This window comes from Lycorma delicatula, chromosome 9 (assembly GCF_047948215.1).
Source record: "Lycorma delicatula isolate Av1 chromosome 9, ASM4794821v1, whole genome shotgun sequence".
Classification (NCBI taxonomy): Eukaryota; Metazoa; Arthropoda; class Insecta; order Hemiptera; family Fulgoridae; genus Lycorma; species Lycorma delicatula.
Genome location: NC_134463.1, coordinates 35,066,498 through 35,093,981, shown reverse-complemented (window position 1 = coordinate 35,093,981; position 27,484 = coordinate 35,066,498). Strand labels below are relative to the sequence as shown.

At 28.5% G+C, this 27,484-nt stretch overlaps 2 protein-coding genes across 4 annotated transcripts in view; both read left to right on the top strand.

The window, feature by feature from the left end:
- Atg18a (Autophagy-related 18a) overlaps positions 1–9,200 on the top strand; it is a 172,840-nt gene extending 163,640 nt beyond the window's left edge. For both annotated transcript variants that reach the window (XM_075375158.1, XM_075375159.1), the window contains one exon: positions 598–9,200. In XM_075375158.1, the coding sequence (XP_075231273.1) occupies positions 598–719 (122 nt within the window). In that variant the 3' untranslated portion in view covers positions 720–9,200. The remainder of the gene's footprint in view (positions 1–597) is intronic.
- Positions 9,201–16,379: 7,179 nt separating this feature from the next.
- Npl4 (nuclear protein localization 4) overlaps positions 16,380–27,484 on the top strand; it is an 83,016-nt gene continuing 71,911 nt past the window's right edge. For both annotated transcript variants that reach the window (XM_075374964.1, XM_075374963.1), the window contains exons 1-3: positions 16,380–16,536; positions 17,899–17,979; positions 25,503–25,722. In XM_075374964.1, coding sequence (XP_075231079.1) covers positions 16,516–16,536; positions 17,899–17,979; positions 25,503–25,722 — 322 coding nt within the window. In that variant the 5' untranslated portion in view covers positions 16,380–16,515. The remainder of the gene's footprint in view (positions 16,537–17,898; positions 17,980–25,502; positions 25,723–27,484) is intronic.

Here is a 27,484-nt window from a genome sequence, read left to right as displayed (position 1 = left end):
CCATAAAGTTCTGTATTAATTTCTTGGTATTTACTGTTAGATATACCCTACACAACATATTTTTATATCCTTATGGAAATACATATATATTGCTACAGTTTTATGTAAGATAATAATTTTCAGTTAATCACTTACTTTTTGCCTATGCTTGAAGGTCGGGCTTCAGGCAAACCCAAAGAAAAAATCACTAGCAGTAAGATCAGTGAATGTGCTGATATGAAATGTCACATTTTATTGGAGGTGAGATTCTCTGGAAACGTTTTTCTTATGGCTTCCATGTATCCTCTAACATTACTTAGGCGATACTGTTTACTGAACAAAATCATTATATTTAACAGTAATATACTCGTACATATTTAAATAAAATTAGTAGAAATCCACTTTTAACTATACTTGAACTACAGATGTAAGAATAGTTGTAAAAGATATTGTTGGCAAATTGATTTTAAAATTCCATTACTGTAAGTTTTGTGTGGATTTAATGAAAGCTGTCATCTTATTTGAACAAAATATAATTAATTATTTTTTAACAGATGTTGTTTATTATTTAAAAAAGGGCATTCTAGTAATGATTTTTTTCATTTATTTATTTTGCAGAATCAGAAAAATTTCATGAGATGGTTGCTGCTACTGAATCACCACCCAAAGATTGTTTCAAGTTAAATGATGATACTGAATTTCCACCAATACCACCACAAGGAACAGATTTTTTTGATTGATTATTCTGTATTTGATTATTTTTTTCACTTTCTATTAAAAAATTTAATAAAAAGAAAATAATAAAAAATGGATTACATTAAAAAATACATAATAAAAAATTTAAAAAAAAACTTTTTTGTTTCCATTTGAAGCATCTTATTTTAGATTAAATGTGTTTTTAGATTTATCATAAATTATATTGGTATAATTTTGAAAATTACAATCCAGTTTTTAAAGAATATTCTTCACGTATAAAATAGATAAAATATTAATAAAAAAATTTTTTTTGAGTAATTTTTTAACGTAAATATAGTTTTAGTGATAACTTTGTGTATTCATTTAACAAAATATAAAGTATTTTAATTGCTGTTATATTTTCAAGTAATATCCTGCAATTTGAGTAGATAATGATATAAAATCTTGTTATTACTATTATTTATTATAATTATTTATCGCTACATTACTATTATTATATAATTATTATTATTATTGTATAATTTTATTATAATGAAGGAATTATGAATGGATAAGTTATGTGCCGTACAATCAGTTAAATTATTATTACCCTTGTACACTGAACACTACATGGTGTAAAAAAAAACCTAAATAGAAATAAAATATTGTATAGATAAATACGCATATTTTATTATAAATACTGTGATCTTATCTGTTGTTTTATAAATTTTTAGCTGCTTTTTTTTTTAATACCATTATGGTTTTAATATTTATATTAGTAGCAATGGTGTATTTATGTATATATGCTTCTATTCATAAATGTGCTGTATGTTATTTTTTAATTTACATTTGTGTGATTCTATACTTATTACCTAGTAGATATATAAAGTAAAATCGTTTTTAAAGTGGCTCAAAATATGTTGTAAAAACCAAACTCCTCTTTTCAATAATTGTACTTTATTTTTTATTATTTACATTAATTGCTGTAGCTATTAGCACTAGGTTCTAATTATATGCCAAAACCTGTCTAAATAGAAATTGTACCTAGAATTTTACTGCATATCTTTTATATTTCCCAAAAAATTTCTGTTTAAGATATCAAGTTCCAAAAATGCATAGCATCATATTTAATTATACTTGAATTTCTGAGAATATTTTTGTAGAGATTTATGTAGCATATAAAGAGATGGTTAATAAGTCAGTGAAATGTATGTGTTTTGAGTTTTTGTCTCAGAAGATGATATTCTTATTGATTTCATAAAAATGTTCTCTCAGTTGTTTTTCTATTTACCTTAGCAATGGTTTCATTTTATTTATTTTTCTATGTGATCGAAAGGTTTACGTTTTTTTTTTGTTTTCATGGGTTTTGTGCTTTTCACGTTAGTATCAATTCAAGTTAATGATCTCTTCTATTGTTACCTTGCTACCTAAAAATCATAATAATATCTGCTATATAATTTTCCATCCACAAACTTTTTTTTATCTTATATTAGTAAATGCTTCTCACTGAATAGTGCCAAATATAAATGCTCTGTATTAAATATATTAAACATATCAATTCATACATGAATTTTATTTGTTAAGATTGATTTATATTATATTTGTAATGTTATAGTTTTTAAGTTCATGTAATATTTTTCTTTTTTTTGAGAAATAAATATCAATAAACAGATTAATGAAAATAATAATATATATTATTAATTAGATTTTAAAAATGTAATTTATAAAAAAAAATTGATTTATTAATAGATAAATTTGAATTATTTTGCTAAAAAATGTTTCTTTTTTAATTAAATATACTGCTTATACTGTCTGTTATGACTTATTAAAAAGATATTTTAAAATCATGTTCAATCTTTTTAGTTAAAAATAGTACACCAAACAATAAAAATCCCAATTATTAAAAAAATCCCATGTAATAGTTTGCAAAATTATGTCAATAAATCTATCATCTAAAAATTCAATATTTAGTTCGTGGAAAGAAAAAAGATTATAACTGGCACTACCATTTCTGCTACTTTGTTTTTGTCAAAGTCACTTATTTTTTATTATTAATCTAAGGATTAAATCAATTCAGTTATTCATTAAAGTAAAAATGAAACTGATTTTAATAATTTTGTGATAAATGTATAATTCGAAAACCTGAGCAATGATTGTATGATCTTAAATTGAAAATTGTGACAGATTTGTATAAAACAAACATCAGTAATTCTACTAATGCATAATAATGAAATATTATTCAATAGCAATAAAATGCAATAGCAGGTTCTTAAAATTAGAAAGTAAAACCACATATTAATGCCCCTGCCCACCATTTTGTTTTTATCATGTATGTTTATTTAACATTTTTATAAATAGAAAAATTTGACCATTTTTTTAATTAAAATTGGTCAGCAGTTTTATTTTAATGAGTTTCAGATAAATACTTACATGATGAAGAAATAACTTCTTGACTAGGAAATAATTAGGTAAAAGTGTTTGCTTTTTGTTAATAGAATGATAGAATATTTAATATAACAGGTTATTTATATAATGTTTTTTTTTAATTATTTTTTCTAATATTAACTTCTTTGTTAATAGCGCCATATATTGGCTGCATTTGGTATTATCTAGATTTTTATATTTCTTATGTTATTGGTACTCCTTTGTTATTTTTTATTGTTCCAAATGATAGACTGCTACAATGAATACTGCCCAACTGTTGTAATGGTTAGAATGCTGGTTTCTAAATGAGTTGGTTTTGGGTTCATTACCCAGCATGGGTTTAGCATTTTTTGACTTATTTCATCTACTTGATTTTCCTTCATTAAAGTACGTATAAAACATGTCTTGAGGCCATAAAAAAAAAATAAAGAATAAAAGTGTAGCAGTTTACAATCATATCCAAAATGTTATATATTATTGTAGTATATTAAATAGTGATTTAATTAAATTTTATTTGATAACAACTTTTTGTATTATATGTTTAACATGTTTCACAGCTGAAAAGTGAAAACCATTATTCCATGTTTACCATATCCTGTACAGTAGACTAGATACTATGGTTTGGGTATGGCTGTTTTGTATACAAGAAAGTGATTATCATGGAAAGAATTAAAGTCAATTCAATAATTCCTATTGCCCAAAGAAACAGGCTTGACTTTATTATTATAAATATCAGAATCACAGAACTCATGTTGCAGGACCAAGATTTACATGAATAATTGAAAGTAGCTTTGTTATAAAAACGTGGGAATTTTGCTTTAATTACTAAAATTCTTATAAAACAAAAAGTGTATTCTTGAAATTAAAATTTCAAAATTTTGATATATATCAGAATGGTGCAGAGGATTAGTGCCTTGTAAGCAGATGGTTCAAGACCAAGTTGTAACATCATATTTTGAAGTTAACAACTCCTTGAGACTGCCTATCAGTCATTTCCTTTTTTTGAATTCTAACATCTGCCCTGGTGATCTACTGTACTAATATATTACAGGTACACTTGCTGCATTAGATTTCAGGAGACGCCTGGAATATCAAACATATAAATTAAAATTTATTTTTTCTGAGGTGAATCATTCTTACTGTAAAAAAAAAAGCATATAATGATAATGATTATAATGTATAATGATATAACAATATAATGTAATGTATAGTGATATAACAGGTTAGCAAGTAAATGTAATCATTAATATTTCCTTGTTATGCGTTTCTTAACATACATGACTCATATACAGAAGCCCCTGGATAATCGAAACTAATAAAAATCCGTGGTTGTTCAGATTACAAAAAATTTGGATTATTGATGGTTCAACTTAAAGGTACAGGATAGGGTATACCAAGGCTTCTTTTTGAAGCAGTTTTAAGATTTAATTAAAAAGTATGGTACAAAACTTAACTACAATGTTAGGTTTATCTGATTTATTTTAATTAAGTGAAGTAAGTCTTGCAATTTCAGTACATACTGCACAATAAAAATGTAAAATTTTATTAAAACAAAACACTCAATTCATGCGAAAAAAATCTCACATTAGAACAAAAAAAACTTTTTATCTGCTGCTGTACAGAATGTGTAACAAATTGTAGTAATTTTTTACTATACTGTTATAAGTAAACATGAGTCATCAACAATCAAAAACCTAGTCTAAAAATCAATGTAGAGAGGGACGTGATAAACACAAGCAAACTTACAACTTCTTGATTTGGAAAATACAAATTGTAAATTAATTTTTTTTGCATTTTCTTGTTTTGAGTTCAGATTACCTGGAGTTCAGTTATTTGGAAGCTTCTGTATTCCATAATTAAATATTTATCAACTTTCTAATTTTGTCATGCAAGAATTATTGCATAACAATAAGGAGTATGTCCTTATATTATTTATTATTGAAATGATAAATGAACTCCAGAACAAATACAGCATTTTTTTCTAATTAAAAAGCATTTTTATATAATTCATCATCATTTTTTAAAAATATTAAATTTTTGATTAATACCATTTCAAATAAAAAACCTAATGTCAGTCACAACTAAATGTTTTGTGATCCTTTATTTGAGTCCTGGTAGTGCCCAGGTTTTGGGTTAAAATCCCAATCATATTAGACATTTTGTATATGCTAAAATACCAAACTTTTCATATAATCAAAAGCAAGGAGATGGTATCTGTAATTGAACACTGGCTTTGTAGTTTCTGAAATGAATAAAATAAATAAGCATCAAAACAGGATACTGTTGATTTTATAATTTCCTGAATATCTGATAACAAAAGTTAGATGTTAAAAAGCCACTGATTGGTAAAAGTTTATTTTTATCTGCATATTTATATATTATTAATTAGAAAAAAAATCACAACTTTAATTATATTAAAGTTGATTATATTAGAAAACTACAAAAATAAACATGATTCTGACCTAAATGTATATGGATATACCCTGTTATTTTGACAATCCATTTCTTGCTGTGCTTTAAACTTAAGTAAATGGATCAAAATAATTAAGATATTATCTCATACTTAATTCAAAAAGTATTAAGTAAAAAAATTAATTATTAAATAGAAGTATGTGGACTTTCTTTTATATAAAACAAGTGTTTTTTTTACAACTAATGGTACTCGTGACTTATGATAAAAAAATATATTCATAATTTGAAAAAATGTATAATTATACATTTTTCTGAAACACATTTATTTTTTTTAAACCTAAAATTTGCCATTTTTTTTCCTTTTTCAGCTGAAATTTTAAATTGTTTTCAAATCTGAAAAGCAATTATTTAATTTTTTAAATAATCTTTATTTATAAGTTTATTTTAATTATTGCTATTTACTACTTTTGTGATATTTTAATAAAATTATATCTTTACTATTTGCTAATTATTACTTACTGATAATGTTTTACAGTAACCTTACACACTCATATTTTTTATCATCCATGCGTATACTTGATTGCTATACTAAAGATCTCCCAGGTTCAGTTGTCATTTGCCACCCTGTGTGGTGTGAGTGGTAGTGTTTTGGCCTTTCATCAAGTGTTCCAGGTTTGAATCCCAGTCAGGCATGACATTTTCACAAAATTTTCATTTCATCTCACCCTCTAAACCACCGATTCTCAAACTTTTTCGCCCACCACCCACATTGAGAAGAAATTTTCTAGCGCCCCCAAAATTTTTAAACTTACCATCTGTTAAAAATAATAATTGCAATTGGTGTTTTTAAGATGGGCTCTTAAAAACAGCAATTGCAATTATTGTTTTTAAACATGGCATATCCTATTTCTGAGTGGAAACATTTTAAATGAGAGTAATTAAAACACATATTTAATCATATTTGGAGTATTTTTATTAAATTTTCTTTCAAAAAAGTTATAATTGTATCTATATAGTTATATAACAATAGTGATGGCATATTCAATATAACAATACAATAATTAAAATAAAGCTTTTAATTGAAAAATTACACGTACGTTAATGAGAAGGATGAATCTGATGTGCTTTAACCCTATCTAAGCAACATATTGATACAAATAAATATGGAAATTTAAGGATTTTGATTTAGCTTTAATGAAAAATTTTGAGATTTTTAATGTAGCATTGCAGTTCTTGGATTTTGTTCAATATGTGCTGAGATATTGAAATCTTTAATGATTGAGACGTAACATGATCTTGGGTTAGGCTGAGAGCAGGTGATACATGTTGCAGTCTCAATTTTTAAAGATTTCAATACCTTGGCACAAAATGAACAAAAGCCAAAAACTGCATTAAAGATCTCACAACTTGTCATTAAAGCTAGATCAAAACCCTTTAATTTCTATATTTATTTGTATCAATATGTTGCTTAGATCGGGAGATATGCAATATAAAAAACAAAAGTGGCCTTTTCTCTTTAAAGTGGAATATTTCAGTTCAGAAAAATTGTAGAGATCTACAAAAAAAGAAATTAAAGCTAAAGTCTTAAGCTTTTAAACAATTTTAATCCAGTTTACTGAAGAAATGTTGTTTTCCCCATGCGCTTTATCAAACTCAAAGAAAAACTTTCAAATTTTTAAAACTTTTCTTCACTGATTTTTTTTTTTAATTTAATGATTCTTGAAATCTGAAGTATACTGTCAAAAAGAATGGTATTGAAGCTTTCATTTTTTTCTTTTTTTATTTATCTGTTTAAGCCTCTTGGTTGCAAAATTAAAGTAGTTTGAATACAGTCATTTTTTATTTTAAAATATAGGTGTCCCTTTAATTTTTTGTTCTAAAAATTGTGGTAGATATTTAATTTTACTTTGAAATATCAGGAAAACATAATTTTTGTCTTTTTTTAAAATCAGCCATCAACTTCCTTAACTGCCTGAGTGCACCCAATTTTATGTGGGCCTTCTACCAGCTCCCCTGAAGGCCTCCAGTGCCCACAAGGGGGCGTTATTGCTCAATTTGAAAACAAATGCTCTAAAGCAATACTTGATGGTCCCAGAGGCTAAAAATAAAAAAGTTTAATTGTCAGTTAGGTTGTTTCTTTAAACTTTAATAATAACTCCAGTTAGTTACTTATGACCTTAGTGGATGTGACTTTAAAAGCAACTAACTAATAATAAAAAACGTTATATTACATTTGATAAATTTCAATTTATTTCCTATTTTTGTAACAAAATGGCATTAACCATCTACTATTTTTTTGTTTTTTTTTTATCAAATCACCATATATGTCTAAGAGTCTCATTTAAAACAATTGTAATCAACTGTTTGACACTTATTTAATGAAAATTAATATACCAATATTAGAGATGTAATATCAAAAGCATAAGAAACATACTTACACATTACTTATTATCATTTTTGTATATTACCATCACTCCACAGTTGGCTAAAAACAATTTTGATTCTTTTATAGATAAAATCTTAAGCCTGTTTAGTTTTTTAAATCTATATATATAGATTGATGTGATTTTTTTTAAAGATACTGACATTTTCAATGTAGTGCATGTAAAATAATTGAATTAATTTATTCCTCCCCCCAAAAAAAAAAAATATAAGGGATATTCAATAATTAACAAGACAAATTGATATAGATAAAAAACAATTTATTCAATGACAATGAAACTTACACTACTTTTCAGCATAGTCTCCAGCAACATTTAGACACTTAACCCACCATTCTGTGAGCTTTCTGATTCTTGCAGCATAGAGCTCTTTCCCCTTGCTGTTGAATGTGAACTATTCATGTACCGCTTCGTTATCGTCAAACTTCTTGCTATTAAAAGGTCTTTGAGTGGGTCAAACAAATGAAAATCTGACGGGGCAAGGTCTGGACTAAAAGGAGGGTGGCAACATTTCCCAACCCAACTTCTTGAGCGTTTCTCCTGTTCTCTGACTGATGTGGGGTTGCACATTGTCATGCAAGAGAATCACACCTTTTGAGAGAGCACCCTGATGTTTTTGCCTTATCATAGGTCTCACTTTCTGTTGGAGCATGTTAAAATAGTACTCACTCTTCATGGTACATTGTCCTTCTAAATAGTAACTAAAAATTGGGCCTTGCAAGTCCCAGAAGACCATCAACATCACTTTATCAGCTGATGCGTGAGTTTTGAATTTTTTTTGGTGAGTGAATCAAATGTTTCCAATCAAGACTTTGCCGTTTGGATTCTAGCTAGAAATGGTGTATCCACATTTCATCAAAGGTTATTATACAATCTAGTAACCTTACACTTCAGATCGCTCATTGAGCTCAGAACAAATGCAAATCTGGGTGTCTTTATGGGCTTGAGTCAACTGTCTTGGAACCTATATCGAACAAGTTTTGCGATAATTTAGCATGTGAATGATTGAATGCACATTTCGAACACTAATTACACGAACTAGCAATTTGGGTAATTTTGACTCGCCTGTCTTCGTGAATAAGATCATTTATGTGATTTTACAGTGCAGTCTTCAAAACTTCAACTGGTCTTCCAGAGTGATGGAGAACAGTCACACTTGTTCTACCCAAATTAAACTTTCCACCCACTTATGCCTATTACTGTGGTTTAAACACTTTTCAACATTCTTGAGTAAATTTTTGCAGGTTTCACACCTGTCAAAAATCTTATCACTGAATGTTGCTCTTCTGGCATACATGTTCCAAGCGGAGCTGACATTCTGAAATCTACAAAAGAGGTTATATTTGGATTAATTATGATTGAACAGCTGATTAAATGTTTTTCCAAGGTTGCCAACTTGGCCCTCAAAAGTTTCATTGTCATTAAATGAACCGTTTTTTCTCTATATCAATTTGTCTCGTTCATTATTGAACGTCCCTCGTAATAATGACAATCTGCCAATCTGCACTGCTGAACAACACTTGTTGCAAAAAATAGCTATTTTCTAATGATCATAAGTTCAAAAAATCTTATTATTATAGTGAATTGTGCAGAAAGGATTTGGTGAAGAGTTTTATTAAATTAAGAAAACATAATTTCTGTTTAAATTTTGTTTTACAGTTTTAAAATTATGGACCAATTATTCTTTTAAGGAAAAGTACCAGTATTGCTTATGTTGGTTGAAAATTATGGCTTTATTATTTTTTTTTTTTAATTATCTGTTAATTTTCTTGTCTAGAATTATATATTGTAATTTATTACTAAAAAGAAAAAAACATGCATAATATTAATTTAACTAAGAATTTTAAATTATAAACTTATGTTTTATTTTTAGAGTGGATGTGTATGAATATTGGATGTTTTAAATTATGGATTATATGAAAGATTGTGTTTTATTACATATACATGTTAATTTTATTTTGTATATTTTTTTTTTTGCACTTGTAAATAATATAAATGGATTTTAAATATGTAAAATTTTAGAATACAAAAAACAATGTGAATACACAAGTGTGAATATAATGTAGAGCCATCTTGTAATAAAACTATTTCTTTAATAAAAAAAAGTTATTTTTGCTCATTTATGAGAATATCATTTTTATGCAATTTTTTATGATTACAACCTTAAAATGTTATCTGACATATATATATATATTTAGTGGTGTCTGTAAGTCTGTTAACTCTTTCACATAAAAACTTCACAACTGATTGAGCTGAAATTTTGCCTAAACATAGTTTTTATACCTTGAAAGAACATATGACTATTGCCGTTACAAAATGTTTCATGATTGTACCATTTTAATGGCTTGCGATAACAACTGGATTTTATTTCTTGCCAATATTCAACTTTAATATGGGCAACCCTTGGTCAGATTGAATTCAATACCTACTTGCTGTATTTGAAATTAAATTTTCTACAAAAAAGGTCTATCTTTAGAATGTCTCTTTCGGTTATCAAGAAAAGTAGCTTTAAAGGTGAGACAGTAGCATTAGGTGTACAGTACAGCAGCTCACTTGCACTGTTACTGTGTGTGCGACTGCTGCTACTTGCTGCACCTACCTCTGATTACTAGAGAATAAAAAAAAGAGAAACATAAAATTTCATAGTCACTTCCTTGTAAGGTTTGGTAACACTAAAGATTGGTGTTAAAAAAAATTATACCAGTGCTTTCAGCTATCTCATTAATGTTATTTTCAAATCACTGCAATGTGAGAAAAAAGTTTAAAATGTAGAAAAAGGTGGTAATCATTTGTTGCTTTATTGAGGCTGCTGGGAGAATGACAAAAAATTCCTTCCTTAACCCTACTATTAGTCAACCAGTTGATTTACTGTATGAGGATTATTATGAAAAAATACAAGTCCTCTTGATAAAACCGTATTTGTTTCTTTTGAATACCTCTTTTAAATTTTCTAGGACTTAATATACTATATAAACTTTTATATACTATTATATAAAAAGGAAGAGTGAGTTTTTTTTTTGTTTAGGATAAAAAAAACTACCACATCTATCGCTACTAAATTTTTATCCATGTTTCTTGGCTTAACTGAGAAGGTTTTTAGATATTTCACTTTGAAAAATCTCTAAAAAAAATATACTCCACTACTAATAATGTAGTAGTGGAGATTTACCGATTGAAGCACAAACTTTAATGGATTGTGAATTATGATTGTCTTATCACTGTGTGAACTGGTTGATTATTAACATCTAAAACCAAATTCTAGATTTTTTGAATTTCATTTCCAACTAATTGATTTTTTTTTTTGAAACCCTGTTATTTATTTTAATCTCTCTGTAACAAATGAAGAAATCAACTTGATTTTCTGTAAATGTTATCTTCATGTCAATAAACCAATTTCTAGTTTTTTAAATTCGACCTTGAAAGGTAATGAAGAAAGGTAAAAGAACTTTTGAACAATGATTGTAAATTTCCCCAATTCCAACTATAGTAAACAAAATGTTCAGTAGATTTGGGTTTGTAAATAATCTTAAGATAAATATTTAAAAATCATTTATGGGTTTTTTAATTCCAATATTTTTAAGAGGTGTGAAGGTATACAGCACTGTGGCTCAACAGACCACAGCCACTGCCACAATTACTGTATGTGTGACTGGCTGCACCTTCCTCTGATTACTTGACTAATAAACATAAAATAAAAAGATTGCAAGTAACCATTTAGCACAGGTGAAACTGTGATGGGGACTAGTATACATATATCCTCACTGGTATTGATTCCACAATCAAGAAACATTAAACAAGATCTCTTGAGTCTTAGAAAATGTTAGCCATATGTTTTCTGTCAGTATTGTGAATATTCATTTGTATTGTATGAAACAAATTATTTTTTACATTTTTACTGTTACTTAATCTCATAAATCTTACAAATTTTCCTGTGAATTTCTGCAACAGAATTTTTTTTTACTGTTAGGAACTAAATTATGGCTCAAACTTTTCACATTTGACTGACTTTTTCTGACACTATAGTGATGGTGTAGAACATACATCAATAATTATGTTCACTAATATACCTACGAATGACTACTTAAGTAGACAAATATTACACATGTACATTCTTGATCCCAAGAATAAACTAAAAAATGTTAGTTAATAAAAAGAGATGTTTCTTATACAGTGATGTAATAAGGTCTTTTACCCATCATTTCTCAGATTCTTTTGGCTTATCTGATCATAAGTCAGTCTCTGGCTTATCTAGATCATAAATTAATTGGACTTTTTTAACATTTGTAATAGTTTTGATCGTTTCTTCGTGTATTAAAATTACACCCTTCAGGTGCATTTAATTTTTATATGTTATTTCATCTAATTTAGAGTACAAATTTATTATTTAACAGTAACAATGTGACTGTAAGAAAAATTTGGCACTAATAGGAGGTTAAATCTATAACAATCACCTAATTCTAAAAATGTTTGTTGCATGTTTATTTGTTTTAAAAATTGGATATATTCCTAATTCATAAACATTCTTACAGGAAACTGCCCTTTATTGAATTCACTGAAAGACAGATTAATTAATACCAAAATTATCAGGCAGAGTTAAAAAGAGACTGATTATGTAAAATAATAATATTTATCTTCCATCAATTTCCTATAGGCTTATCAATTATTGACTTCTGGTATCAATTCCTTACTGATTCATCAATCTGGACTCATTCAATCTCAAAACATGTATTTATTATTTAACAGTAACAATGTGACTGTAAGAAAAATTTGGCACTAATAGGAGGAGGTTAAATCTATAACAATCGCCTAATTCTAAAAATGTTTGTTGCATGTTTATTTGTTTTAAAAATTGGATATATTCCTAATTCATAAACATTCTTACAGGAAACTGCCCTTTATTGAATTCACTGAAAGATAGATTAATTAATACCAAAATTATCAGGCAGAGTTAAAAAGAGACTGAGTTAAAAAAAAGAGAATGTAAAATAATAATATTTATCTTCCATCAATTTCCTATAGGCTTATCAATTATTGACTTCTGGTATCAATTCCTTACTGATTCATCATTCTGGACTCATTCAATCTCAAAACATGTATGTTCTTTTGCATCTAAGAAGCTAATCAAACAGTAAGAGTATGTACTCCTTTCTGTTGACTGATCTTGCAAATTTCACCATCATAAGTTGATAACCGGAGAGAGATCTGTGTAATCTCTTAAATGCTGTTTTCAATCTAGTGGCATGTCAAAGGAGGCATTCAATATCAAAGAAGATAGTGTGTAATTTTGGGATAATAATTACACCTAAAAAGACTTCACTTAACCAAAATATAAAATGTGTTCTTACATAACATCTGAGAAAGGTACAGTTTATCAAAACAGCTATCATTTTTTAAATATATCTTGTGAAAATCAAAAAAATATATTTTGTTTTCATTTTTCTGTTTGGAAGGTATAAAAAAAGGTGTGCTACAAGCTCACTTTTGGTTACAGGCAACTCAGTTATATTAATCTCAATAATTTTGATACTTCCATAGGTGTAATAATGATTGAAACATTTTTAAATCGTTCATGAGAAAAATGAGTGGTGATTATAAAATCATGCATTAGTTACATAGTAAACTAGTTACAAACTCATCAGAGGTGGAAAACATTTCAACAATATGCTGTTATTTAGGTAAAATGTTTGTTTAAACCATCTGATGAAGAACTACTTTCTCCAAATATGGAAACATTCATTGAATACCCAATTGAAAATGTAGATATTGATTGACTTAAAGATATCTTAAGGGGACTTAAATCAATCAAGAAGTGTCTGAGGAATGGTCATTATAAAAATGGGTAGTTTATCATTTAACAGAAGTTTTCTACTCTATGAAATTTAGATTTTGCATAGTTTTTCAAAATTAAAATTAAAATGTATGCTACCATATTAAGATGTGCATGATTCAATCATGTAGAGCCTAAATATTTCAAGTTCATAGAACTGAAGGCTCATATTTATAATTTTAGATGTTTTTTAAAAGTTGTTTTTGATAGTTAGTAATACTAAAATAAATGTGAATTGTTCAAATAAAATTTATTATTTTTTCTCAACAAACAATTTGGTATTATTGTTATAAATATATAGTATTAATAACTATAAACAAAGCAAAAAACATAGTATGTTTTTACTATTATAAATCTTTTATTTAATGCAAAATTGCTTTTGAGAGCAATCATCAGCTGTTTATACTTTTTAAAAATATACATTTGAAATATGTAAAATACTGACTATTATAAATTAATTTACTATCAAGTTATTGATGTTTCTAGTCTTATTAAGCCAAATAGAGGTTAACCACTACTCTACATACATAAAACTATTCCTTCTCTGCTTGATTTATAATCTGTTGGGAGTGTGTATTTAAATCAGTTTAATTTTCTCAATTTTTAGACTAACATTTACATTCTTGAATTTACTACTTACCATTATATATTCTTAACATTTTACTTTGTTGAACAAAATTATTGCTAATTGTTTTCTTAGTTTACCTAATCTTTCATTTTCTGTTTAGCCTGTGAAACCACTGTAAGGAATTACTTTAGAAAATGATATATATCAATGTAAATTATAGTCTGGTACAGTCTCAGGTCGACCATTTCTGGAATATTTTATTTAGAACACCAGTATCCACAATCTATTATCAAAATCTGTATAAACATAACTGCCTTTACTAAGATTTGAACCTTAAAACTCTCAACTTCAAAATCAGCTGATTTGTAATGCCAGTGAGTTTTTTCTAATCTTTCTCTAATCTGTTGCACTTTTTTATTACATAACCATCTATTCATTTTTTATGTTTCACTCAAACCTGCAATGGTGATTTTATGTAGTTTTCATTTTGTTTTCAGTTTCTGTTATTTCTTATGAAACTGGTATTTCATGTTGCAATAATAATAACATTTTCAACGTTTATATTAAGTTTAGATTTTTAAAATCCTGTATGGTTCTTTTTTATTTTTATAGAATTGTTAATATTTTATTTGCAGGTGAATATTTGAGGTGAAAAAGCTCCTTAAGGCTTCCTGACTCTGATTTTAATGGGTTTACTACATATTTGAAGACTACCAAAGACTTCTGGTATCAATCACTTTACTGATTCAACATTCCATTGAATTATTTAAATTTATAGAGATTTATGGAGTTATAAAATGAGAAACAGAAAGAGAATTCACTTACAAAGTTTGTACTTCATATGGGAAACATCACTCCTCTTTGGCCTCAACCATTGATCTCTCTGGTATAATCCTATTGTAATACAGTGAAATGAATATTTAATTAACAAAACAGTAAAATTTCATGTTACTATTCTTATAATGTTAATTAACTAGCTTTCACCTAGATGTGTTATAATTACTTTCACCCACATTATGTTGTTACTGTACATTCAAACATTAACAAAACAGAAAATAACATAATAATAATAAACTTTAACAAGCATAATTAAAATAGTTTAATGGCTTGATTAATTTGATCTGAATTAAAGCTACTAATTTTTTTAAACTATTTTAGCCGAATTTCTTGATCTGCTTTTAAAAGTTAAAGTTTATTGTATGCTTATCTTTCTCATATATATATATTTTATTGTAATTGTTTATTAACATGGACCAAAACTTCTTTTATCCTTTACTTATTAATTTAAATTTTGTTATCTTGCTCTATTCAAAGTTTATTTGGTTTTACTTGATCTTTCCAGACAAATGTTGAAACAGTTCCTTTTTTCTATTATTTTAATAGAACCCTCTAATCATTACTAGTGTACCGTAACCTGTTAAAACAGTGTTTGAAACGGCCGAATACTTGACATAATCAGCGATTTCCTAGTCTAATCGTATATGCTACAATATTTTATATTATAAGTTTTAACGGAGATTCATAGAAAACATTACAATTGATTTTTTATTGTCAGAATACTCTCATCAAAATTATTTATTTTCGCTAACAATGCTGATGTATAGTACTTAACTTTATAAAAAGTCATTTTTGTAAACTTTTATTTATTAATCTTTTTAAAAGTATATTTCTAATATTTTTGTGTTTTGTACAGCGAGCGGTCAAAATTATATTATTTAATTTTTTAATAAGTAAAATTTTGCTGCAATCTAAGTTCTATTATACACCCACACAATGACACGGAATACTTTAATAGGAATAAGAACCGCAGAGTGAAGTCTAACAGTTCTTTTACTTTTTTTAATAGCTTACATTTTCGATGAAATAATTAAATCTTTTATCCATAAATAAATGTGAAGTTAAGCCATGAAAATAAAAATGATATTAATCGTTTGAATTATTGTCAAAATTCTTTTGATTTTTAAACCGAAACAAATCTCTTTTCGTTGCGGTTATTGAAAAATAGCTTCTGCTTTTAGTGATAGTATTACTTCGTAATTTATCCTCCATGTAGCATTTTTGGTTGCTGTAGTGGCAACGTGTGCAGTGAGATCATCTGAACATGAGTGAAGTGTGGGAACAGCTGATCGCATCAAGCACTAAGCTCTGACAAGAGTCATTGGGTTCGGCGTGAAAATAAATTCTACGATATGTCGAAATCTCGTAATATTGTAAGCATTTTCCATAAAACTGAAAATATAATATGGATTAATCTATTAATAATATTTACATAAATATTTACTTTCACACCAAGTTAATTATTTTAATTTTGTAGATAAACCTAGCAAGACCAGTTTTGAATCATAGTAAACATTCCTTTGTTGCATCGTCATTCTGTAGCCAGTACTGATGTTTTGGCATATTTGTTTAATTTTTATTTAATTTGAAATTTAAAAAAATAGTTGGACTTTTTAATAATGTTTAAAATGTGATTTTTAGGATTAATGTTAAAGAGAAATAATCATGTGTAATCTGAAAAGGATATATCAGGAGGAAATTTCTTTATTAAAAAATAAAATAAAATTTATGTACTTTTTGTTTATATTAGTAGTTATGTTTATTCATTTTTGCTTTAGTAGTATATTAAATAAACTTAACCTACGGTAAGTGGAATCGATTCATCTATGTTAATAACGTCGTGTGTGATGTAGCATGTCTCATTCATTATGTTTTAACTTACACGTAACTGTAAAAAATGAAAAGATTTGTCCATACTTTTACTTTATGCTAGCATATTATTAATTTTTTATGTTGTACACAATTAGTACATTTGTTTAGTTTTGTAGATAACCTTATCTTAATGTTTATAAATGATTTGGAACCTAACTGTTCATAATAGTTGTTTATTTTTTAAATCATTCAGTTTTGTGTACACATATTTCTATTCTTATTTATGTGAATTTTTTTTAATGACATCATGTGACAAAATAAATATATCTTTTCTTAGCCTACTGTGAAATTCTTTTTGGTGTATATTTAGTAGTTGAAAAAATAATTTTTGTATTATTAAAATGCTTTGGTCATTGTTTGAGTTGTGAAATTTTTTTATATTCCCTCATTCAGACCATTTGTTAAGGTAAAATTTATAGCAAATTAAATTATTTCTTTCTGTAGGTAGTAGGATGACCAAATAAGGTAGCCCAGTTTGTTAATGAAACTACTGATAAGTAGTTTTATAGTTGCCTTGTGAAGCTGGTTTCATGCAGTATTAATAATGTTAATTTGGCATAATTACAATTTCTCAGATTTTTTTTAACCGTACTTATAAACTTGATTAATCATCATATTTTGTGATAGGTTAGACTTCAAATTAAGGTTAATTTGCGATTTCTTGTTTTTATTTATTTGTTTGAAATTTGTTGTCAACATAATTTAAAATCTGTTACACTTGTTATCCTGTATTATATTTAAAGAAAATATTTTCATGAGTTTTGATTCATTCATATGTGTGTGCTTGTACTAGAATTAATTTTATTTTGTAATTAATTGATGTTATGCATTATTTAAAATCAATTTTTTATTTATTTTTGTAGACTGTAAGAGTGCAGTCATCAGAAGGGACAAAACGAATTGAGCTTCATCCAAGTGATTCTATTGTGAAACTTTTTGAAAAGGTAATTTAATGAAGTTTAATTATTATTAGACAAATAAAAGTAGTAGGATTTGTTACTGTCTGTAGTTTTAAACTTTGGATTAGTTATAACAGTATTATTATTACCATAAATGATTTGACAACTTTTTTTTGAAAATTTTTGCTTGAATAAGTTTTGTTTTCTGCTCAGTTATGCAGGTTTTAAATAACAATTTTTTAATTTCTGTTTGTTAAACCATAATCTCATCTTCCTGTTAAAATACTTCCTGAAGTTTTATTTTTTCCATTTAACTGATTTAAAGTTCTCTAAGGACAGTTTTTATCTTCAAAAATTTGTGTATGAGGAATAAATTATGTAATATTTTTTGTCACTATCCACATCTCAAAGAATAGAAATGGGTTTAATGATTTTAATGTTCAGTAGCAGGCCGTTAAAAAAAACCAACATTCCAGAAAGTTTTATTAAAGCTTATAAGAAGGAAGCTTGTTGCACTGCCTGTTGTATTTGACCAGAATTTTTGCTTTTCTCTGATATCCTTTAGCATTTTCTTGAGTGTTATATTCAGTTGCAAATATTGTTGTTTAAAATATTAGAACTTTTAATAGGACTGGGAAATTTTATGGATACACCAACCTTTCTTTTTTATCCTATTTATTGTTGTGTGCATCATATAAGAGAAAACTTGTCTTAGAATAAATATCTTTGAACTTCTTATTGGAAAAAATAAAGTTTTATACATTATTGAACCTTATTTTTTTTAAATTTTCATGAATTGCTATTTATTTTATGAAAATCCATAGGAATTATGGAGAATAGTGCTCAAAATAAAGATCTCATTTTATCTATTTATCTGTAAATGGATTGTTAGGTTGTGTAATATATTTTTTAGAGTTTATATTAAACTTAATGATTAAATGTGTTTTTAGAATACAGTTTTATCTGTCATCTTTTATATTAAAAAATGTTTTCTTTTAAGTCTTCAATTTGGCAGTAATTTTAAAATATGAGGGGTGTTCTGAGGTCAGTCTGGGATTATTAATTTTTAATAAATGTGTAGAACATACTTATGATAGTAAAATATATTTTTATTTCTTGATGTAATCCCCTGTTACATTTATCCCAGCATTTCACTAGTATCTGGATACCTTTTCATTTTCCTGTTTAGCCTCCGTTAAGATAATACTTCAGAGGATAAATGAGTATGATGTGTATAAGTGTAAATGTAGTCTTGTACAGTCTCAGTTCGACCATTCCTGAGATTTGTGATTAATTGAAACCCAGCCACCAAAGAACACCAGTATCCATAATCTAATATTCAAATCCATGTAAAAATAACTGACTTTACTAGGACTTGAACGCTGAAACTCTCGACTTCCAAATCAGCTGATTTGGGAAGACGCGTTCACCACTAGACCAACCCGGTGGGTTTAGCTTCTGGATATCTGCAGTGTAGAAAAATTTGTCATTATGTTGAAACTAAAATAGGACTGATTGCTTCACCTAATCATTGCTGTTGAAATGCTGGCCTCTCAGGAACAATTTCGTGGGCCCAAACGGGTAAAAATCAGTGGGAGTGAGGTTCAGACTGTACGAGAGGTATGGCAGTAACTCCCAGCCAAGATCTTGCAGCATGCATGTTGTGCGGTGGGCTGTATGCAGTTATGCATTGTCCTGCAGAAACAGGATGCCTGTAGTGATCGCATCAGACTGTTTTTTGCATCGAGCATTGTGCACATCTGGAAGAACTTTTCAGTAGTACTTACTGTTAACACTCACTCCACTGGAAAATTGAAGTGAATGATGCCACCTTTTATTCCAAAAAAACAGGCCATAACTTTGCCTGCAGAAGCAATTGTTCAAATTTTTTTGGAGGTGTTGAGTCTGCATGCTTCCACTGCTTTGATTTCGGGGTGAAATGATGGACACCACTTGTAATGATTCGATCAGCAAAAAGTTGGCCTTCTTTGTCAAAATGTTACTTTAACTCTTTGCAGATTTGCATTCTTTGCCGGTCAAAGGCAGAAAGCTGTCTTGGTACCCAACATGCACTAACTAAACTTCATGTGGTCTTAATGATTTTGTTTGCAATTCCCACAGATACATTTATTGCTTCTGCAATTTACTGACTGACAAGTTATCTGCCTATTATCAAGGTTCAGTTCTTCCACCTTGAATGTTCATGGGAATAACTACAGTAGGCTCTGAACCACATCGAATGGGATCATCACTCACTGATGTACAGCCTTCTTTAAAAGTTTGCACCACTCAAATGTTTTACTATAATTAAGAGTCTCATCACCATATTCTGGAAGGAGTTGCAGATAAATCTCATCACCAGGTTTTATGCTTTCATTAGTGAGAAATTTCATTAGATTTTGCTTTTCCACATATCCATTCACTACATTGGATGCCGTGTTCTGAGAGTTGTTGTTTAACATTGCTTCATGCCAGCATGCCATGCGGTACTAGCTGACACTTGTACTTATGTGTACAACCAACAGAATGTGTAGGAATCTCCATTCTGACTACACTGTAGTCTAACAAGAGTCCCGGATTGCGGATTGACATGAACGCCCCTCATACTTTAACTAGTAATTTTGACGGGTTGAAATCTGTTAGCTGTTCACAAAACTTATATTTTTCTATATAGCAAGTTGCAGTCTTAATAACATATTTAAATGCACTGGAACTTGTCTACCAAGTAATAATGAGCTGTTTTGCTGCATGATCTTATTTATTATACCTTGCCTGTTATTTGAAAGTGATAAACAGGTCCTGACTGGTCACACGTGTGTTTAATGTGTTAGTATTCAGTGATTGTATATGTATAGTCTATGATGGGGCTTCCTTATAATATTTTTCAAGTTTATGGATTATGTAAAACTAAGGAAGGCTTTATTGATAAAATGTTACTATTTTGCGAGAAAAGAGAAATGACGTGAAAATGGCCATTGCATGGTATTTTAAGAATTACAAACACTCGAGAAAGGTGATATTACTCTCTCCTATTGCTTTTGCAATTTACTGACTGACAAGTAAAGTAAATAAAGTGAGTGTAAAAAAGATGTTCAGTTATGTGTTAACACATGGTTAGCCAATTCAAAATTGGTATAACTAGGTTTTACTTTTTATATGTTTGTGGAGCTTTAAGTTAACCTTGCAAGAGTTTTGTGAATTAGAATTGGGGATTAGAACAAGTGTTTATGAGAGGTTTGTGCTGCAAGTTGATAGTTTCTTCTCAAGATATAGGAGGACCAGGGCTCAGTGGAAATTTATGAGGCCTTGTTCACTAACTGAAAGTAGACTGTTGATCATGTACCCAAACAGCAGTGGGCATTTGACGGTAATGTTGCTCCTGGATCTCTTATAATTTCCAGTCTCAGAGTGCTTACAATAGCATAAAGATGCCAACCAAACCTATGGCACCATTGTTTACCACAGTCGTAATTTCATTGATCTAATTATGGACTCTCATACTAATTCAGTAATGACTGAGGGGGAGTAGTGAAATCATCTCTTAAGCGCAGTTTTGGCACTAATTCAGCAATGTTGGACAGCTACTTTTGTGAATTTATATGGTAGCAACATCTTCAAGATGGTGTTAATCCTTTAAAGAAAATGTTGGAAGATGTCTTTAGCTTTTGGCCTCCTCAGTAATGAGAGTTGTAATTTTTGTGTTTTTCATATAGTATTCATTAAATTTATTTTTCTTTTCCACTTCCATATTTTTCATCATCATTATTTACTAGTTTTATTAATAACATCATCTTAAAAAAAAAAAAAAAAAACAGTTAAGTTTTGTTAGCAAATAACAGGATTTAACTTATAACTTGTATTTGCTTGTCATTGTAAGTAAGAAATTTTTGTTGTGTTTTTTAACATTATTATAATATTTTTATGTGTTCATAATTTCAACCAACAAAGAGATGGAAAAGGGTTGTGAAAGAAAACACAGTTTTCATTGAAATGGGCAGGAATCCTCTTTTAAAATCTATTTGTTGCTTTGCGTAAGTTTATAATACAATACAAATCTCCCTTTTGACAGTACTTGTCAAACCATGTGACATTTTTTTGAACCACTGTAAAATGACTTTCATTGCTAGTATTAAAATTGTTACCTTTTTTTAAGTAGGGATTTTTTCATAATCTATTTACAGCCTTTTGTTAATTGAAATTATAAAAGTATTTATTTAGTATATGATAATCTTGTCAAAACACATAGTTCACTGAAAAAAAAAAATAATAAGTAGATGCTCTATTTGTGCTGAAAACAGAAGTAACAGTTTTTTAAATGGTTATCTTGTTAAAATTGATTTTTGGAATAATTAACCTTATGGAAAACAAATAAAAAAACTAAATTAGTTAATTTACTTAAACAGTAATTTCTTTCTCCAATCTATTAACAAAGTTAAGGAACTAATTGAAGTTGAACTAATTGGAGAATGGATAAAACCTAGGTATTTGTTTAATTTTCTGTAATTCTTACAAATTTTTTTAGAAAATAAATTACAGTTCTAAGTAGTTATACTGAAAAAATAAGTTATAACATAATTTACAACTAATTTTTTTCCATCAAATGGTTTGTAACATAAAATTATTCTACAACAAGCTTTTATTTTATTTCATCTTCTTGTAATCATTATGCTTTTTCTCCAGAAATTAAACAGGACCCTAAAAACGGTTCATCTTTTCTAAAGGAATAACCTAAATCCCCTGTCTCTTTCTGAGATTGTGCAGACAGTGGCACTGGGAAGTGCCCAACTGAACTTTAAACCATCTGACTACATCCTCTCAAAGGCCATTGTGCAATAGATTAAGAATAGCCTTGTGTGAGAAACAGTAATAATTCATAATTAATGCACAGAAGTAGTTTATATATTAAAAAGGATGAAGTAAAGTTTTTAATTTTATTGTGAGTCAACTATACTATTTTTTTTTGTAATGAATAAGATATAGTTCAGTATTAGTGTTGCTGTAATCTATGAATTTGTTGTAAAAGACTGCAATGAATGTAGGTATACTAGCATGAGATAAGGAGCCTGAAAATGAAAGCCATAATTTTGCTTAATATAAAAAGCTGCATCCTCTGATACTTGATTAAGCATATATCACATTTCCTTCATTGGACTTGTTTGTCTTTTTCATATCAGCATGCCAAGCTCTCTTAAATTCTTGTATCATTCCTGTCTAATGTTACATAGATTATTTAATTTCATTATTGTAAGATGTAGTTTATTTTTATATTTATGATAAAAACATTTGGCTAATTCTTTATTTTATTGGCTAACATTTGCATTCATAAGTAACGTATACCGGGTGAGCAGCTTAAAACAACTGAGCTGGCTTGAACTGCAGTCATTTGAGTGCCACCTCTAATGCTGCTATTACTAATTTTAAAGCTACTATCACAGCATAGTGGTATAAAATATACATCTTGCATTCGTGATTCTTAATTATTTTTCTTTGAAATCATATCTTGTATCAACTTAAACCTGCCGGGTTAGTCTATTGGTTAAACTTGTCATTGCAAAATCAGATGATTTTTGAAGTTGAGAGTTCTAAGGTTCGAGTCCTTGTAATGACAGTTGCTTTTATATGGATGTGAATGTTAGTCTGTGGATACCAGTGCTCTTTAGCGGTTGGGTTTCAATTAACCACATGTCTCAGGAGTGGTCGATCTGAGTCTGTTCCAAACTATATATTTACTGGTACATGCACACTTACATTGCACTACATCTGCAGCTATGTCAGGCCTGGCAAGCCAGTAGCAGTAATTGCATTTGCCATTTACACATACCCCCAGACCTGGCATTAGCTGGAAAAGTGATTGGAGAGGTATGTATTTAGTATCAGCTTAAGAGAAATTGAAACTCTTAATTATTGCAACTGGCTTCTCAAAAAACACTGTCGATGGACAGACAGATCTGAAGATGTGTTTCGTGTCAGATGAGGCATGATTTCATTTATCTGGGTTATGTTAATTTGTATAATGCCAAGTAATGTATGGCAATATCCTCACCAGATGTTTTGACATCCACTTCAGAATGTGGAAAATCAGTATATGGTGTCTGTTTTTTGGTAATTGTTTATTGGGACCAATATTTGTTGATCAGTCTGTCCGTATAGAAGCGTACTGTACAATTTTTGAAGAATTTTACACTCTGTCAACATATCATAAAGAAAGATTACAGCTTCTTCCCACAAAATAGAGCAACATGTCACATATAAAATGATTCACTAGCACGTGCTCGTGCAGCTTTTATTGAAGAATGTACTCTCAGCAGATTGCGGTGGTTTCTATGTTCTTCAGATTTGTATAGTTGGAATTTTTTTCTTTTGAGCTGTTTGATGGGCGAAATTTATGAATTAATCTCCACACTATTGATGAACTGGGTTCATCAAAGCCCTGTGTTCGCCCATGAACACTGAAAGCCTCAGGATTCACCTGGGGTCCAGGGGGGGTCCCTGTATAGATAGTCAGGTGGGTGAAGCTAGCCCTGACCAGCTAGTTATTTAATTAAGTTCATTGAAACTATAAAATTGTTTCCTACAACTGATGGTTCTACCAAACTTGGAACATTTTAAAGATACTTTTCTTGTAAATTGAAGGTTGTGAAGTAATATAAAATATTAATAGCCTAAATCACATTAAGAAATCCAAAATCTATCATGAAAGTTAAACAGTGGGTGTAATTTCACTAATTGCTGTTTGCATTTGTGACTAATGATTATAGCAGTATATCCCACTTAGAAAAAAAATTGGAGTTCAGCAAGTAATATGTCTGTAGAAATAAACAGTATTGACCTTTTTTTTTTATTTACTATGAATCTAAATTGTCATGATGTTAAATTTTGCAATCAATAATTTAAAAAATTATGTTGCACAATTTATAAATTATATTATTGAAAGTGCATACATGTTTAGTAATATTTCTATTTAATATAGTTTATTCTATATAACTTTTAATATAATTTAGTTATTCTATTTCCAACATAATTATGGTATTGAGTTTTTGGAATTTCCAGATTTTTGCAAGTTTATTATATTATTTAATGTAAACAATAAGAACGACCACTGTTTTCACATAAATATTCATCCAAAAAAAGAAAGAACCTAGCTTATTGTAAATATAAATATGTGATCTGCAGTCCCACAAATGATGTGTTGATTTTTATACATATGTTATTTCACCGTATGGTGAAATATGGAATTGGAAATTTTATTATGGTTGACATTTTTAACCTTATTGTATTTGCATTTTTAATAAAAATCTATAAAATTTGATGTGATTTTTTTTAAAAATTGCACAGTAATAAGAATGGTTTATGACCGTAGAGGGGTGTATATGTTATTAGGCAATATTATTGACATTTTTCTTGAGAGCTTTTATTTATTATAGATAATTATATGATTGTTAACTAATGAAAAAATGCGAATTTCTAGCTGAGAATCAAAACCAGGACTTTTGGTTGTTTCTTAGTATGTTGTTATAAACTAGTAAAATTTTTAAATTGTTACTTTTATCTCGTTTTTATTTTTTTAGGTTCATGATGCATTTGGTTTGCCTGGCTTTGCATTTGCGTTGTTTAGAGAAAGAAATAACCAAGGAGAATTGGTATCTTCAAGAAGCAAATCAATTTCTAGCAGTGGTTTGCGACATGGAGACATGATATATTTAGCACCATTAAATGGTGCTTTGCTATGGGAAAATCCACGTCCTAGTACTAGTTCTTCTAGAGAAGGATCTTATTCTTTACCGCAAGGTATGTCATTTAATTCTAAATTCTATGTTAATCAACTTGTGTTCTTGTTGTGAGAGCTATATTTTTGATAACCTGAATGATTAAGAACTGGATTTTAAAACATTTTTTATACACTTTTTGGTTCGTTACTTTTACTTTCCCATCTAGATAGCACTATAGCCGAGCTATAGCTCTTGAAGGGAAAGTATAGTAATCTGCCCAATTTGGGCATATGTAGTTTTCACCAGATCGATGTTTTGACACCTAAGGAACCTGAAAAACCAGATAAAAATATTCCGGATGTTAATGTTTGTAAGTATGTGTTCGGCTGGCCTCTAAATCACCTTATATCTGCAGAACTACTGGATTGATTTTAGCCAGACTTGATCAATTATTTTTATATATCTGGCATTGATGCCATTAAATTTTAAACTTAAAAGGTCAAGGGGTTGAGGCTGTAGAGCAAGGTCACCTCAGTTTCTCAAGATTTCGCCTAATTAAGGTCATATTTTTCATAGACACATTTGTTAAGAATTAGAAAGTAATATTATTAGAAAAAATTTTTTTTTGCAAAATCACACCCCCCCCCATCTCATAAATGTTGTATTCGTCTGCTGCATTGTGACGTCACAGGTGAGCAGTAGAATTAAATAAATGAATAATATATAAAGTGTTAAAAAGTAACTCTGTCTGGCTGGGTCTCGAACTTGATTGCCCGGTTGTTAACACACCTGGTGTGTTAAGCCTCGTGACTACCATTCTGCCGAAAGTACAAGTGAAATTTATTTGTGTAAATTGTGAAATTACATTATCTTAGTTGGTGCTGACCTTCATCGCTAGTACCACCATACCTGTGTGAATTAAATACGGTTTGTGTGCACACTTTAATTAGATTCATTGAATTAAATAAATGAAAAAATATTCTATTTAACATGGTTCCCACGGCAGGAAAAGTCACGAAATATAAACTTAGGAAAAGTCAAGAATTAAAAAAAAAATCAGGAAAAATTGCAAAACATTTCAGAGAATTGCATTTTAATGATTAAATCTCCTCTTGCAGAGAATTTGCACAAAGAGACAATAATTTATCAGTGAAAAGTTTTTGTGTAATTGTAGATGCTGGGGGCAAGCAGTATGTTTTCATTACCAAAAAAAATGTTCACTGCAGTAACAAGCTCTAGAAGATGATATAAAGAATGCCTTGTAATAAAAAGTAAAATAGTTCTCTCAAGAAGAACAAAATACAGCCCTGAAAAGGGAAATGCAAGCAAAAAAAAAAAAAAAAAACTAAGAGGATAAAGGAAAAGGTTGAGAGCTACAATCTTGGATGAAGAAGAACAGGTAGCCTTATAATAATGATGGTAGAATATTTTTCAAGTAAATGTTTTCTATACAAAATAGGTGTTCGTTCTAGTTTTCTTATCTGCATTACTTTTAGTCACAGTGACTTTAGTTTTCCTTTAAGTTGTGATCATTTTTGTATTCTTTGTTAAATTGAAATCTGTTTTTTAGCATTTTTATGCAAACCAAGTTATTAAATATTGTTTTTTATTTACTTTGCAAAATAAAGTTTAGTTTTTGTGAAAATTTTTTAGCAATTGTGGGAGCTAATTATTTTAAAAAATTGCTTTAATTAGCTTTTATTTATTATTTTTGTTATTTTTTAGTTTATATGATATGTTCATTTTTATGTAAGAAACTTATGAAATGTTTTTTTTTTTTTTTTTTGTACTTTGCATTGTAATTTACTGAAACGATTTATCAAAAAAATAAATGTATATTA